At 37.4% G+C, this 16,487-nt stretch overlaps 2 protein-coding genes across 2 annotated transcripts; both read right to left on the reverse strand.

The window, feature by feature from the left end:
- Window positions 1–4,856: 4,856 nt before the first annotated feature.
- Window positions 4,857–6,956, reverse strand: LOC126714006 (low-temperature-induced 65 kDa protein). The gene is made up of 4 exons (XM_050413992.1): window positions 6,810–6,956; window positions 6,346–6,603; window positions 5,437–6,159; window positions 4,857–5,085 (listed from the first exon to the last, which is right to left on the reverse strand). The coding sequence occupies exons 1-4, from the start codon at window positions 6,886–6,888 to the stop codon at window positions 5,042–5,044; spliced, it is 1,104 nt and encodes a 367-aa protein (XP_050269949.1). The 5' UTR covers window positions 6,889–6,956; the 3' UTR covers window positions 4,857–5,041.
- An 880-nt stretch (window positions 6,957–7,836) lies between these two features.
- LOC126729124 (pentatricopeptide repeat-containing protein At1g11290, chloroplastic-like) lies at window positions 7,837–11,096 on the reverse strand. Its single transcript, XM_050434829.1, has 2 exons — window positions 8,613–11,096; window positions 7,837–8,326 (listed from the first exon to the last, which is right to left on the reverse strand). Exon 1 carries the CDS (start codon window positions 11,001–11,003, stop codon window positions 9,144–9,146), a length of 1,860 nt encoding a protein of 619 aa, XP_050290786.1. The 5' UTR covers window positions 11,004–11,096; the 3' UTR covers window positions 7,837–8,326; window positions 8,613–9,143.
- Window positions 11,097–16,487: the final 5,391 nt, after the last annotated feature.

The raw sequence follows: 16,487 nt of genomic DNA on the forward strand, positions 1-16,487 counted from the left end.
CCCACCCCGGCCCCATGCCCCCATCCAACCCCACTCAACAGACAAGCCTCATGGCCCCCAATCACAAGAGCCAATTAGAAAAATTCACAATCACAAATCACAATACACTAAAAGACAATTAATTGTATCTCACCAACACTAACACCAACGGATAAAGTCAAAAACATAGGCAAATATTAATAAAGTGATAAGGTAAAGTTAAGCAATCAGATAAAGTCTCAAATAAAGTCTCAAAGAGAGAGAGAGACTCTCATTTGCTTTCAGTCTTCAGATAAAGAGAGAGAGACAAAGAGTCTAAAAGAGAAACTCATACCCATTAACCAGTATATGTAAGAGACTAAAGAGAGAAAAAATAAAATACCTTGAGGTTGAGGGAGTGGGAGGCCTAAGGCTGAGGGGCGGCGCCATTGAGCAGCACATCGAGGCAAGGAAGACCGATCTTTGATCCGATCTGTTCGATCTTTGATCTTCGATGCACAATGTGTTCTAGTTCTGGAGCTCGAGTTTAAGGCCCGATGTGATGACCAATTTGCTCTGTTGTAGCGTTGCTCGAGGCGGAGGCACCGTCCGTTGGTTGTTGTTGTTGATGTGCTCTGTTCTGGTTTTGCTTTACTTGATGAATTTGTTGCTTTGGTTTCTTTAGGTTAGGTTGTAATCGCGTATATTGGGTTTTGGTTTTTTTTTTTTTTTTTTTTTTTTTTTTGGAGAATCTGTGGGTTTGCTACCATGTTGAGTTTGTTGTACCTTGTTTTTTTTTCTTTAGATTGGGTTTGTAATTTGTTGTTTAAGATTGATGTTGGGCTTTTTTTCCTTGGTGGGCTTGCTCTGTTACAATTTTTTTTTTCTTTAGATTTTAGTTCAAAAAAAAATTTTGGGCTTTTTTTTTTTTTTTTTTTTTTTTTGCTTGGAAGTAGAACAAATAATTTTTTTTTAATTTTTTTATTTGAGGGTGTTCCTAATTTTGGTTGAGGGTATTCCTACTTTTTTTTTATTATTAAGGGTAAACAAATAAAAAAATTTAATTATTATATATATATATATATATATTTTTTTTTTTTTTCAGATAAGGGTATTCCTGACTAAACGTGGTGCCACAACTGCATAGCCATAGGGAACTTATCAATTACCCCCACAATGGGTGTAGAAAATCAACAGCAAAATATGATTTCTTTTTCTTTTTTTACTTTCCAAATTTTATTTTATTTTTTCCTTCAAATGTGACAGATCAACTCCTTGTACCAATTTTATTTGTTACAAGCGTTCAAAACTTAATACTTCAACAAGAAATTTATTTAGACAGTGGCACTTGATAATAGATTAAATGCTTTTGAAGTAAATTCTTTTTGTAGAAATAACTTGTATAGACTGGCAACATGTTAGAAGATGCGGCCATCTTTAATTTGGATTTTTCAGGCAGTGGTCTTGTCCTTTTACCCAATGTTCCTTCATTTTTTGAGATTAAACGGCAGAAATTTTTATTCAAAACAAAGCAAACTATACACTAGGAGTATACTTGCTCAGTACAAGATGGAGACATCTCCGATTGAAAGGCTTCTAAAACAATATCAAATCTCTTGCATACAATCGACATGTTCTAGAGCAATTACAATCATAGTTTTAAAAATCGAACCGGACATAGAACCGTTTTTTTTAATTTCCGGTTCAACCCCAGCTTTTGGCCGATTTTCCGATTGTTGACCAGTTTTGGGGCTTTTAACCTACCGGATAGTCTCTCAGTTCCTGGCTGAACTAGTCGGACCGATCGGTCCGGTCCGGTTTTTAAAATAGTGGTTACAATATCTACCTAGTCTACCATCAAAAAATCACAACTTCATGTATAGAATTAAGAAGAAAAGGTGGGCATTCCTCCACCCAAATTCCTATAGAATTTCTCTTGAGAACTTCGTGCTGGGGGATAAACATCTTAGGGAGCTTCCTTGAGTAATTAATATAATATATAGAGGCACACTTTAACCCAAAAAGCTTAAACCCAATGTGTATGTACTCAATTATATTATATTAACCACTCATTTCTCTCATCTTTATTCAATGTGGGACTTCAGTCCTACTCACTCCCCCTTGCCTAATGGGCTTTTCACTAGAGCCTTTTTTTTTTCTTCTCTAGGATCTTTATGTGTGGGTCGTTTAGGCTTTCTCTGTCCTCGCTGGGTAGGGACCATGAGCACCTCACCACCTTCGCTGCACACTACCATGGGCTTTGATACCAATTGTTGGGGGAATAAACATCTTGGGGAGCTTCCTTAAGTAATTAATATAATATATAGAGACACACTTTAACCCAAAAGACTTAAGCCCAATGGGTATATGCTCAATTATGTTATATTAACCGCTCATTCTTCTCATTTTTATTCAATGTGGGACTTCATTCATATGTGTAACCCAACACTTCCTTTGCTATTACATGAGCTACTTGATTATATAAAGAATTTGTAAAACTAAAAACAACTTTTCTGAAGTGTGATCCACTGGAAGTCTTTAACCAATGTTCCAAAAGGGGCAAGACATTTCTCTGGATTTTGTAGAGCTAGGAATAGATCTGTGCAGTCACCTTCAATCATGATATCATACAAACTCAAGTCAGCAGCAAAAGATAGAGCAAGTAGGGCAGCTTCAGTCATGAGTTGCACTTTGTCTCCATAATTCTGGAATTTTGGTACAGCAACCCCAATAGTCTCACCTTCACCATCTCTGATTATAACGCCCATGCCTCCAGTTGGCTCATTCTCCTTTTTTTCAATGGCAAAGTTAATCTTGTATAGATGGGATGGAGGGAGTTCCTATTTATTACTTTGAGCATGTGGTACAGCTCTCCTTAAGTCCAGATTATCTAGGAAGTCTGTAGTATACGCTGCTGCTCTTTGGGTGATTTGAGTTGGAGAACTATGCTTTTGGTCCCACACTAGTTCATTCTGAGCATTCCATATCATCCATGCTGTAGTGAAGATCAACTGGACAATAGACTTCTCTAATACTCAAAACCAAAGCCACAAAATCAGTAACTTTTTTAATACCTGCAGACTCACTTCCAGAGGCCCCTGGAGTCATCTTCCGTACAGCTTAGGCTACTTCGCAGGAGTACATCACATGGTCTACAGATTCAGCCTCCTCTTGACATAGAGGACATGTTAAGTGATAGACATTTTCCTTTTGTATAGATTTTGTCTCGTTGGCAATCCGTTGCAGCAAGCTTTCCTTATTAGAATTTTGATCCGCGATGGAAGTTTCACCTCCCATATACCTTTCCACAGAAATTGACTGTTATTTGGATTTGAACATTCCCCTGTTGTGTTACAAGTTTCAGCTGCTCTCAACACGTAGTAAGCACTTTAACGGTGAAATCTCCACGAGTTGTCCCATTCCATATCAATATGTCTTTATGATTTCTGCGACTTAGGGATGGATTTAATGATTTGAGCCTCATTTGGTGTAAACACAGCATCAATACTTTCGTGTTTCCGGCAACCAGTATTTTGGTCAATCAGGAGGTTTACTGTGGCATTTTCAGGAAGGGTTAGGTGGGTTTTGCACCTTGTATGTGATGGGCATGGTAGCCAGCGATCCTTCCAAATCAGAATCTTCTCTCCTGTACCCACTCTCCATCTAGATCCTTGTTCAATGACATGTTTCGCTCCAACAATGCTTCTCCATGTGTATGAAGAATTTCGGGGTGTATTTGCTGTAAGAAAAGATGAATGTGGAAAATACTTCGCTTTTAGGACTCTAAACAGCAAAGAGTGGGGATTTTTTAATCAATCTCCAACATTGAATGTTCCTTCATATGACAAGTAAAAGAAAGTGAAGGTTTTGGATATTATGGATTTGATGCAAAAAAAACTCAACCATGTGCCTTTATTATGTCCAAAATTTCAAAGTGAGACAGAAATAAGCTCTAGAAGACTATTACAACTCTCTCTCTCTCTCATGAAAATGAGAGCCACTATTTCAGCCTTTAATTATTTGATTGGTGCAGGTGAGGCTGTCTTGTGCAGGTGAGGCTAGCCTACAGGTGAATTTTCCTGTCCTCAAGCTCCCATCAGCTCAAAGCATTGATCAAACTGCTGGAAGCAATGATGAAAATTCTAGAAGAAGTTTCTCTTCAGCATTGGTAAGTAATGAAAGATGTAAATTAATGCTATCCTGCGTATACTTTAATAGACTGTAAATTCATATTACTTATAGAAGCTATTGACAAGTAGCAGAACCTGTATACATCATAAATTCATAATCTTTAGGATTCCTCCTGACACTCCTAAAACTGCCAACATAACAGTCCCCAGTATCAAATTATCATCTAGAACCATCAAGTGTTGCTGTTTCCAAAACACTCCCTAAGATTTCAATACGTGCTAGGTAATCAGAAGCAACCTTCTCATACACTGAAGGAAAAACATAGCAAGCTCTGCAGAAGGATCATGGCACCATGAGTATTATCCCCAGAAAGATGGCTTTGAGGTCCAAATAATGCATTACTGGCCTCATGCTAAGCTAGCTATTGACAGTGTTATATGAACAAAGCAGGCCTATCTCCAAGAACAGCTCTTTTTCTTCCACTGCATGATTACATTTGAATCTAGGAATTCTTGTTTCATATACCTGCCAGCCTAATACAACTATCATTATCTCACCACTCTGAGGCAAGCATCCCATCACTAGAATTACAAGCTAAAGCAACCTAGCTCGGCTATATATTGATAACATTGGCACTTACACAATATTGTAACAGATCCGCTATTGCAGCTAACTGATTTAGTATTGTCGATACATTAAATCATGTTCATGACTCATATTTGACAATGTAAAATTTTATTAGCATTGAAAATTCATAGACAGGGAGAGGTTCACATTTGTTGGATTAATTTGTACATTTTTTTAACTTACAGAGCTGCAAAAAAAATTTATTGGTGACCATATAAAGCTTGTTCAAACAGAGGAAGTTATCTCTGCGAACTACTTATTGATACATAAAGCTTGTACATAATTCAGAAATTTGCTTCCTTTTCAAAAGTAGGATTCCTCATATTTAATTGGCTTGGAGTATTCTTCCATGATTTTCTTCCTCACCAACTGCAATAGAGAAAGAAACATGAGGATGAATTATTTTACCATAAATAAAAAATAATAAAAACCATAGTACATGGAATCTGGTCAGGACCTTGTTCTAATAACTAATCAGAGATACACATTTGACGAAGTCATTTCTTGCCATGTATCAAATGCATCCCATGGTTAGCACAGAGTCTACAAAGAAACTTCAATGGAATACTTTGTAAATATCATCTCATGCATATGTAGGTTGGTCCAACAAGATTTCAACATCCTCACATGACCATGATTTAGCAATATTAATTGAAGCTTGTTAATTTGTCTCCACTTACATTCATGATCAAATTTGACAATGAATGGGAAAAAAATTACCTTCATGAACATTGGTGGAGATCGGAATATGTGATGCTGAGTTTTTAGCCAAATGTGCATTGGTGGAAATTGGCAGGTGAGATGTTGTGCTTTTAGCTGAATTCGCAGCTGTGTGTTTGGACGATTCTTCATGCCAGAGCAAAGAAGTCACAGCCTCTCTCACCTTCTCCACCACACCTATATCACCCGGAGTTCTCCTTGACCTTGGACTCATTGCCTCAGATATCACTTGAGAAAGTGCTCTCTCATCTTCCCCAGGCTCAAGTTTATGCATCAAATACTCCTTCACTGAAACACCCTTATCCCATATTTGCTCATTAGGATTAGCATGCGTTCCTATTTCAGGAGCAAAAGAGGAAGAATAAGTTTGTGGAACCGAAGTGCCTGAATAAGTTTGTGGAACTGTCTGGCCTGACAAGGGCTGTGGAGCAATAGCCTCCCTTGATGTGGTCTGTGAAGCTGCTGGTGTTGAAACTGTGAGGCCTTGGACTTTTGAGGCAAGCGCATAGGTTGCATCCGATACTGCAGCATAAGCTGGTGCCAACCTCTCAGTCACAGTTTCAGTTATTGTCTTGTTTGGACTAGTAGTCTTCTCTTTTTCTTGTTCAGCATTACAATTGACACTGCTTGACAAAACATGCTTTTCAGAAATCACAGGTATTTCTCTTGGATGCTGCCTGGCAGTTTCCCTATACATCTCAGGTGCCAGCTCCGATTCATACACTGAAAATGAAATGATATTATATAGCAGAATCCGCCAAGCTAGAACTTTGTTGATAAGGGGCTTTAGGAATTAGGAAACCACATTGAAGTTTTTGCCGTTTACCTCACAAAAAGCAATAAAACAATAAAGAAAGAAAAAACATAGGAACATATCTGTTAAACAAAATGAGGGTGTAATGATTTTACTTGGGGCTCCAAGGTATTCAGCATCTTCTTCTTCTTCTTCTTCTTCATAATCATCTAAGCTGACACCCCAAGAAGGTGTGGTGTTATCATCCTCACTATTCCTCTTCTTGTTGCTGAGAGTATTTCTCAATTTCTTGGCCTTCTCCTTCACTTTGGTGAGAACTGATTTCTTTTGAGGATGGGCATGATCTTCTTCTGGGTCATGATCCCTCCCAAATGTAGGTGATGAGGAGATTGGTGACCACTTTGAACCATCGCCTATGAAAAGCATGATCAAGACAAGGATTTTTCATTGCTCCAAGCATTAAATGTAACATTTAACAAAAAAACCAAACCAGCAATGTTATATATAGTTTGAAATTCATGGTATGAATATGTACTAACAAACTCTCTACCACTTGGACCAAAGCACAAATTTATGTAGGATGCTTAAAACCAATGATGGCATGGCTGCAATGAATTACCTCGGAGAAGTTGTTCAAAAGTGGGGCTTGTAGGACTTTTAGGATTATCACCATATCTATGCATGCGGTCAAGACTCATTGTTTTTTAATTCAGAATAGAGAGGGTCCTAGTGTATTTATGCCTTTTTCAAATAACTCTAAGTTATGCTGCTCCTTTATCTCTTAACATTGAGAGAAATTTAAGAGAGAGGAACGGTGATCAATTCCGGGGTTCTTGCATGGACAATGAACAAGAGCCACATTTCATCTAGTTCATATATTTGTGGGCTCCATTATTACACTTGGCAACAGAATGTAGCCATTGACTTTTGCTTGCCACTTGCAACTCATTAAGCATAGGGTCGAAATAGAAATTTTTGACCAGGATGGGAACGACCATTTTCCCTCTTCCTGAGGATTATGCCTTGTGACAGGAATTTCTTGTGAAAGACATAATTAAGGGGCATCTAAAATAGCCAACGACTCTGAGGGGACCTGAATCTCCTGATCCATTGAAGTAGGCATAGGATTCTCTTACGTTGCATGGTTAATGGTGAAAGTTGGCATAAAATCTAAAGGGTAGTATTTATTAGTCCGTACACACATCCTTACACAGTTTATTTTTAATGGTCCAAAATAAAGTGGGTAAGGACGTGTGTACAACTTTTATCCAAATCTAAATGCTTTAATCGGAAAGATAAAACTTCTCAAAATAAAATAAAATTGGAAAGATAAAATACATCAGAAATTGTGCTCTCGTTGCATTGTTGGGTTTGAAAGTTCTCTTTTCTTTTTATATTGTTGCAGTGCACTGTAGAACAAAATTTCTTAGAGGAGAAAAACTAAGCCATACCTCTTTTACTTTCTAAGCATTCCATTAGTCAAGTAAACAAAAAAATAAAAGACGGAAGGAATAAATTATTATAACATTTTTTTTTAAAATTGAAGGACCAAACTTAACGTTTAAAATCGAACCTACCCCATATTCAAAATTGCATTTTACCCAAAAGAATATGTCCCAACATTTTTTTCCCAAATGCAGAATAAAGGAAGAAATCACCATCAGAGTTGGATTTGCAATACAATCTAGAACGGTGTACAAAGATCTTGACTACAATGTCTCACGAGCAATTAAACATGACTTCTTCTAAGCACATAATCCACAGATTCCACACTAAGGGTGGTTGTTCATTCCTAGTTAGGAGTAGCCTTCGTCCACATAAGCCCAACTAGTAAAGGACTAGAGGCTTTGGTATGCCATTTACAACCTACTTTGATTTGTTCAAGAGCGATGCTCCATCGAGTATTGGCATTTTATAACTCCACAACTACATGCCTAATGGGTAAAGCCATGGTTGCCTTTTTGTCCCGCCAATTGGTCAATAAAGCACAAGATATTGCATAACATCAGCAGTATGTCCAGTATGATCAACTGAAAAAGGGTGGAGCAATTTCCTTACGAACTTGACAAGTTAGAAGAGCTTAAGATTTAACTGATCACCCCGCAGTTGTAAGTTAAAACCATGAGTTGATTTATCCTGAAATTGTTAAATAACCAAGCAGTCAGCTTGACCAACCATCAGCAGAAATACCATTGTTTTTAAATGAAAATGCAGTAAAAAATGCTCCAAATCTTTAGAATCGTCCCCACAGAGAATTCACCATAAATCAAGAAAATTGGAACAAGGTGCTACACCGCTACTACTCAAACATGAAAAACCTTTTACATATATTCTTTCTGAAGCATAAGATTCAACTGATCATAATTTTCAAGCTAAACAAGTTATAGTTGGGGGGGGGGGGGCTAAGTTTCTGCTGGAAAACCTTAGAATTGAGAAGTTTCTGGTCTAATTGCATCTACTCAGCAATTACAGCTAGAGAACTCTGCTCATCAGATAGATTTCTCTTAGGTCAGCAGAATTTGGTAATGTAGTGGCCCATGAGCTTGCCAAATGGAGCTTCTTCAATGGTTTTAAGTGTTCAATCTGGCCTGATGCTTTTCCTAGGAGGGTTCTGGACGCTCTTTTGAGGGATGAGCCCTGTTGTATTATTGTTTAGTGTTTTCTTTCATTCTTTCTTTTTATTCACCTTTTGCAGAGAGAGAGAGAGAGAGAGAGATTGTACTATGTAATGGGAGAAAAACTATCCTGAGTAGTATGGAATGTCAAATGTGTTGGATCTTCCAACCCCATTCTCAATATGCCCAACTCAGCTGATCACCGTATGGCATTAACAGAAGTTTACTCTCTGCCTCTTCTTAACAAACGAGTTCAAGATCAACTGCCCAGGGACACCAAGGGAGTATCAAATAGTCCTTTTCTGTCACACTACAGAATCCATTTCCTATTCGTTCACTCAAATCCAACTATAACCAGGAGTTTTCCTCACTCCTGAATCACACATGAGCTTCCGTACTTTGGATGCATCATCCCAGTAACCCCCTGTCTCCAACACATTTGATAGCAACACATAAGTTGCAGGGTCATTCGGCCACAGCTCCAGGATCTTTTTTACAGAACGTAGAGCAATTTCCTTATTTCCATGAACTTGACAAGCGCTTAGAATAGCTTTGTAGACTGACAGTCCTGGCTCTATTGGCATGCTATTGATAAAGGCTTCTGCCTCATGGAGATTCCCAGCTCGACCAAAAAGATCAACAATTGTAGCATAATGCTCCATTTGGGGAGGTTCAAGAAAATCATCATTTCTCATCAAATTAAAGTATTCAAGCCCTTTGTCCTGCAAACCTGCATGACTACAAGCAGTGAGCACAGCCAGGAAGGTGGTATTATCTGGCTTGATGTGAGCTCTTCTCATCTGTTCAAACAATTGAACAGTCTCTCTACCATACCCATGATGAGCACAACCAGAAAGAAGAGCGTTCCAGGAAATCATGTCATGTCTGTCCATCGATATAAATACTCTCTTAGAATCATCAATAGCACCACATCTTGCATACATGGAAACAAGCCCGTTTTGGACATATAAATTTGCAGCATGTCCACTTTTGAAAACCAAAGCATGGACCTGCTTCCCCTCTTCAAGAGCTGAAATAATTCCAACAGCTTTTAGAATGCTTGCAAATGTGAAGAAGTCTACATCAACACCAGCCAACCTCATTTCAAAGAAGCATTTCAAGGACTCCTCACCATAACCTAAATTAGAAAACCCAGCAATGACTGCGTTCCATGAGATTTGATCCCATTTTGTGACACTCAAACAAATCTTCCGAAATTCCTCCAAGCTACCACCACATTCCGAATATGCAATCGCAAGGGTAACCACTATATATGCATTAGACACTAAACCATCCTGAATTACACGGCAATGAATCTGCTTGCAATGATCCAAATAATTAGGACTAGAAAATGAACTCAGCAAACTATTATAAGTTACATAATTTGGCTTAAGATCCCAATGCAGCATATCTTTTACTAACACCATCGCCTCATCTGGTTGTTGATTTTGCGCATAGCCAGTAACCATGGAACTCCAACTTAAGATATTTTTATCCAACATTTGATCAAATACCCGCCTTGAATCATCCACACTGCAGCACTTTGAATACATACCAACTAAACCTGTTCCCACAACAACCTTAGAGCAAAATCCTGCTTTTAAACTTAGACCGTGCACCTGAGTTCCAAGCCTTTTAGCTTCCAATTGGGAACAACCCACCAAAACAGCCGAAACACTGAATGGAGTTGGAGCTATCCCCACTCGCAACATCTCCAAAAATAAATCAATAGCAATTCCCGGGCAACTAACATGCAAATACCCAGAAACCAAAGAATTCCAAGTGACTACATTTCTCTGAGGCATTTCATCAAACATTTTCTGAGCGCTTGAAATTTCACCACATTTACCATACATATCTACCAGAGCACTGCATATATACACATTTGAACCGAAACCCATTTTGATAATAATTGAATGGCCTTGAATTCCAATATGAAGAAGTCCCAATTTGGCGCAAAAGGACATGAATTTGTTGAGAACGTGAGGGTTGAGTAGAGTCCCATACCCATGAACTTGAAACTGAGCCAAAAGGTCCAAATCAACTGGCCTCGATAGCTTCTCGATAGAGCATACAAAATCGTGTTCTGGGTCAGTGTCACTGTGGAAAGTGTGGGTCATTGGAGCGCGGGAAACCACCCGATTGGCTGCTTTCCACAAGGTGCACCGTATTTGAGAAGCGGACGATCGCAAGCTCATTTCCTAACACAAAACTAGGTGAAAATGTTTGAAGTGTGGAATCTGTGGATGCTATCACCATGGTCCTCTCAAAAAATTTGAAAATTTTATTAATGTTTTATATAAATATAATTATTATTTTTTAAATTTTTTGATACCCAAAAAATATGAGCTCCCCTGAAAATTAAAAGGGATTTTTTAAATAAAAAAAATTATTATATAATTTATATTCAAGAGGTTGAAATTTTCCAGGAGTAAAATCTTACTATTTCATAAAAGAATATAAAGGTATACAACTATATTATTATAGAAATAATAAAAATGCTCAAGTCACATTTATTTTTATAAAATTGAAAAATACATTTAAGACGTGTTTTGTACGCTGTAATAACTCTTGTAATAGAATAGTTATTTCTATTTTTGTATAATTCGATTATTTAGTTGCATCTTTATTAACTTTTCTTTAAATTGTAAAATACTAATTATCCATCTTTAAAATTGTTGTAATAGTGGGTGGCTCTACGTGTATGCTCTACGTGTATGTCAGGTGGTTCATTTGCACACCTTGATCACAAATCAGCCTAACCCAAAATCAAATAACAACTTAGATTAGTCCATACCAAAACCAAACAACAACACAAATCACTGATCACTCTCCCTCTTTCTCATATATATTATCATATTTATCTTCTCTATTTGACTCATTGATCACTCTCCCTCTCTCTCATATATATTATCATATTTATCTTCTCTATTTGACTATCTATATATCTATAGCTTTCAAAGTAAAGAGCAAGTGTTTGTAAGTTGTGAATATCTCTCTTTATTATAGATTTAGATTATATATGTGTGAGTGTGTGTCTAATACTAATTGTGTGTGTTGTTATTATTATCAGGGATAATTACACATAACCCACCTGTGGTTTGGGCGAAAATCACTTTGCCTACCCATGGTTTGAAAAGTATCACTTAACTCACCTGTGGTATGTTTCCATCAATCTCCGTAACCCACCTCAAGCCCAACCGTTACAAAAACACCTCTTAACCCCAAAACACAACATAACGCGAATCAAAACACCCAAAACTTGGAAAATTTTCTAGAAAGAGACCTGTGGTGAGGTCAACATGTTCTTCGTGGTTTGGAGTGTCTGGAGAGGGAGAAAACACAAGTTTCGCAACATTGAAGCTAGGGAAGGTAGTTTCGGTAAAGAAAATCAACGTATTTGTGTCTGTTCTCGATTTAGGGTTTTAGATTTTGTGTCTGTTCTCATCTCATTTGTGGGTTTAGTGCAGCTTACATCACTAAAGGAGATCCTGTACAGAAAATGATGTTGATGAGGATGAGGGTGACTTTGACTCTTCTCTCATTTCCTTCAACTTGTTCTTCTCTACCAAAACGGCTGCATTTCCTTCACCAGCACGACCATTTGAGCCCAAAGCCACCACTCTTATTAAAACTGGACCTTTTCTCTGAAGTCTTAACCCGGGAGATAGAGTAGTTATAGGACCCTGATATCCCAGTATTGTTCTGTGCCACCCAAAACTGCCACCTAAAGACCCACTGCCTCAAACATCCACCAATCAAACCAACACCCAAACAACCACCAAACCAACATCCAAAGCCACCCCAACACCCAGCAACTACCGACGAGCAAAGCCCCCCACCCACAGCCCACAACCCATGGCGAGCAAAGCCCACCATCGTCGACCACGACAAGTGAAACGAAAACCCAGAAATGAAAAATATTCAAGCCACCGTTGCTGTCACTGTCTTCCTACCCCTACCGCCATCGTCCCTTGCTTCTACTGTCACTGCAACCTTCAAGCATCTGAACCAAGAGTGACAGAGAAGAAGCTCATCGAGAAGAAGCTCGGTTGTGGCCAGGTCGAGGAGCTCATCGAGGAGGCTCATGAAGATTAGTTTGTGTTGTGTTTGGGTGGTGGGAAAATGGGGGAAATAAAAGAAGAGAAAAATGGGTATTTGGGGGGATGGGGTTTTTAGATTGTTTTGCAATGTGGGACTTTGAGAGCTGAAACTTAAGGTGGAGTATAATTTGTTTTGTTGTTTTGGTGCGTGGTTTGGTTTATTTAATTGTTGAGAAAGGAAAAGAGTATGAAAATTAGTTTGTGAATTGTTTGGGTTCTGAGAAAATAGGAGTGAGAGAGGCAATGGGGCTTAGGCTTTTTATTTTTTTTGGGTACGTTCTTCATGTTTAAAATTTGTGTGAATTGAGAGAGAGACAAATACCACTTTTTGATCTTGTTTTTCTTGTATTTTTGCTCTATTTTTTGTTTGGGGAGGAGAGAGACATAAAATTTGAGCAACAATACCTATTTGCCCCTGATTTTAACAGAGGTGGGTTATGGAAAATAAACGGAACATACCACAAGTGGGTTAAGTAATACTTTTCAAACCACGGATAGGCAAAGTGATTTTCGCCCAAACCACAGGTGGGTTATGTGTAATTATCCCTTATTATTATTATTATTATTATTATTATTATTAATATTAAGAAGATTTAGAAAGTTAGTTATGATTTCAAAAAATGTCAAAACTACCCCTAATTTAATTAGATAATCTATATTCTTAAAAAATAAAAAAAATTGGGTTAAAATTGCAATTCAACAAAATTAAAAAAAAAAAAAAAAAAAAAAAAAAACTGTGGGGACATTAGAAGGCTTTTGTCCACTTTGGGGAGCCAGTCCCTCACGGTTTTGTCCTCGTCCCCGAGTGTGGAACCCCAGGATTTTTGCCTTTGTGGTGATTGACACCTAGGCTCACCCAAGTCCCACATCGGTTAGAAAACCCTCCCACTCAAGGTTTATAAGCTTCTGGAGCAACCAAGAGTGTACCTCTACTAACCTCACTAAAAATTGAAAATTGAAAAATTATATTAAACTCAAAATAAAAAAAGAGCATCATCGTACGTGCGAAACGCATGTGGTGAGACTAGTTATTATTATTGTAAGGACTTAAAAAGAAAAGCTCAAGCCCACCTAGAATAGTGGCCCCTAGTCCTTCAAGTCAAGCCCAACACAATGAATTTTTTTAAGAAAGTGGGCTTCTGAATCAAGTGCAATGATAAGGAATTTACAAACTTAGGACCAACAAAACCAAAGCGATTAGTATGATCGAAAAGAACGACAATTCAATATAAGCTCCTCATCGGGCAAGTTTGAGGATGGGTTTCTCATTAAAAAAGAAAAAAGAGTGATATGTTTACAGAATGATGTTGTGCTCTCTCTCTCTTGATGTCTTTTTTCTTGTAAGGCGTTCATCCCTTATTTATGTGGGGGGTCATTTCCTTATATAGTCCATTTCATTGAATCTGAGCCCTCTATTCGTACATTTTAGGGGAACCATTTAGATGCTTGTCCCATTAAGACCCTTCTACAGGTGGTAGAAAGGGCTATGAGTTGTGAAATCACTGTTCAAGTGTTTTTTCCTCATAAATACGGCCAGTTTGGTTGGTGCAGTGCATTAAATGTGGAGGTGGCAGTCACTTTCCCAGATATTTGCCCCTTTCGTTGCTTGCACGACTCTGTTGTCTTCTCTGAAACTTTACTTTCCAATGTAAGGAGTTACTGAAAGTATTCCCAAGGTGTCTTTACTCCTCGAGATCCTCGATTGGTGAACCAATCTACCTTTTCTCCTCAGACCTCTCATTCACAACTTTCGTCTGTTTCAGAATGACCTTGACATCTTCCCTCCTCAGACTTGGTCCACGTGTCAAATTTTAGTTAACATATATGTGGACCTTTAATCATCCTCGGACAGGGCCCATAGCCTAAAAATGTGCTCAGATCATTTACTCCCACAATTATTATTGTTGTTGTTGTTGTTGTTATTATTATTATTATTATTTGTTATGTGTGTAAATGTGCGCACATATATATAAATTTAAATAATTTAATCATTACGAAATACAAAGGTTTGTCACATGTTTGTGTATTGTTATTATGTTAGAATAACTTTTGTTATAAAGTTAGCGAGTTAAGAAAAAAATAGTATAAATTAGTGATTGTTCAAGCGTTTAATTAGTTTTTATTTATTTATTTCATAAGAAGTATTTGATTAGTTAAGTAGACACTTAGTATATTATTTATGTATAGATGAGTGTGGGTCAATGATGAATACAATACAAGTGGATTAAATTTTTTCCATTTAGTTTAAAATATTTTTATAAAAATAATGACAACAGAATAAAAATAAAAATGTTATATAAACTTAATTGTAGGGACATAGGGTCAGTGACCAATATTGGCCCACTCCCATGGGGATAGGCCCAACCCAGTATCCATAATATATAGACATAGGATCAGTACTTGAGGATAGCTTGTCGTTATTGGACTAGCTTGGCCCGATGTCAACAAATGGGCTGAGGACAACCAAAGACTCAATAGTCAAATATGGGATCGGTAACCGAACACTGTTAGTGCCTTGGGGGAATCTGCTACCGAGCGTTGTTTGGCGTCTATTGCAAATTTCAAGAAAATCTTCAAAGTAAACCAATTTACGAGGGATTCTAAGCAAAAGTGGGGGCCACATGTGAAAAGATGGAGAAGTAATCATTTAGGTCCCTACTAAGGGGAGACTATAAAAAGAAAGAGAGGAAGAATGGAAGGGGTTTGGCAAACATAGAGGGGTGTGAGATAACAAGGGAGAAAGAGGGAAGGGTAAGGTAGAGGCTTATGAGGCAAAAGGTTAGAGGGTTGGGCTGTCAATCAGTGTTTGAAGCAATACTTAGAGTCTGTTTGGAGAGAACTTATTTTGCTGAAATTGAAAACTGAAAACTGAAAACACTATAACAAAACAATTTTTAAATGTGTGAATAGTGCCGTGGGGCCTATTTTTAATGAAAAAGTTGCTGAAAAGTGGAATTTGTGGGTCCATGAACAGTGCATGGATGCACTGTTCACCGTGGAAAGTCAACAAAACCGGCTAAAAAAAAAAAAAACTGCTGAAAACGCAAAAGTTGAATCCAAACCCAGCCTTAGTAGGAGTGCAAGGAAACCCTCTTAAAAAAATTCCATGGAGTCTAATAACCCTAAGACTAAAGATGCATGAGTACAAGTACATGGACACAATATTTCTTGAAAAACTTAGGGTATGATATGTCAGGGATACATTTATTAATTACTTATTAAATATATTTTATATATATTGTTAAGCATTTATTTTTCATACATTATTAAACATATATCAATTTAAGAGCAATAATGGATAATAAAGCGAATCTATAGGCATTAACTAATGTTTAGAATACAAACCAATCCAAATGAGTAAATAAAGGATAGCTAGATAAATGTTCGAAACTAATATATATATATATATATATAATATAAATTAAAATTCATACAAGTTTGGGCTATCTCTCACTATGAAGGATTGAGTTACAATGCTTCTCAAGAAAAGAAAAAAGAAAAAAAGATTGAGTTACAAAGGTATTCAAGCTGTATCACAAGTGTATCCTAGATGTATTGACACTTTTCTTTTCACACACA

This window comes from Quercus robur, chromosome 1 (assembly GCF_932294415.1).
Source record: "Quercus robur chromosome 1, dhQueRobu3.1, whole genome shotgun sequence".
Lineage (NCBI taxonomy): Eukaryota > Viridiplantae > Streptophyta > Magnoliopsida > Fagales > Fagaceae > Quercus > Quercus robur.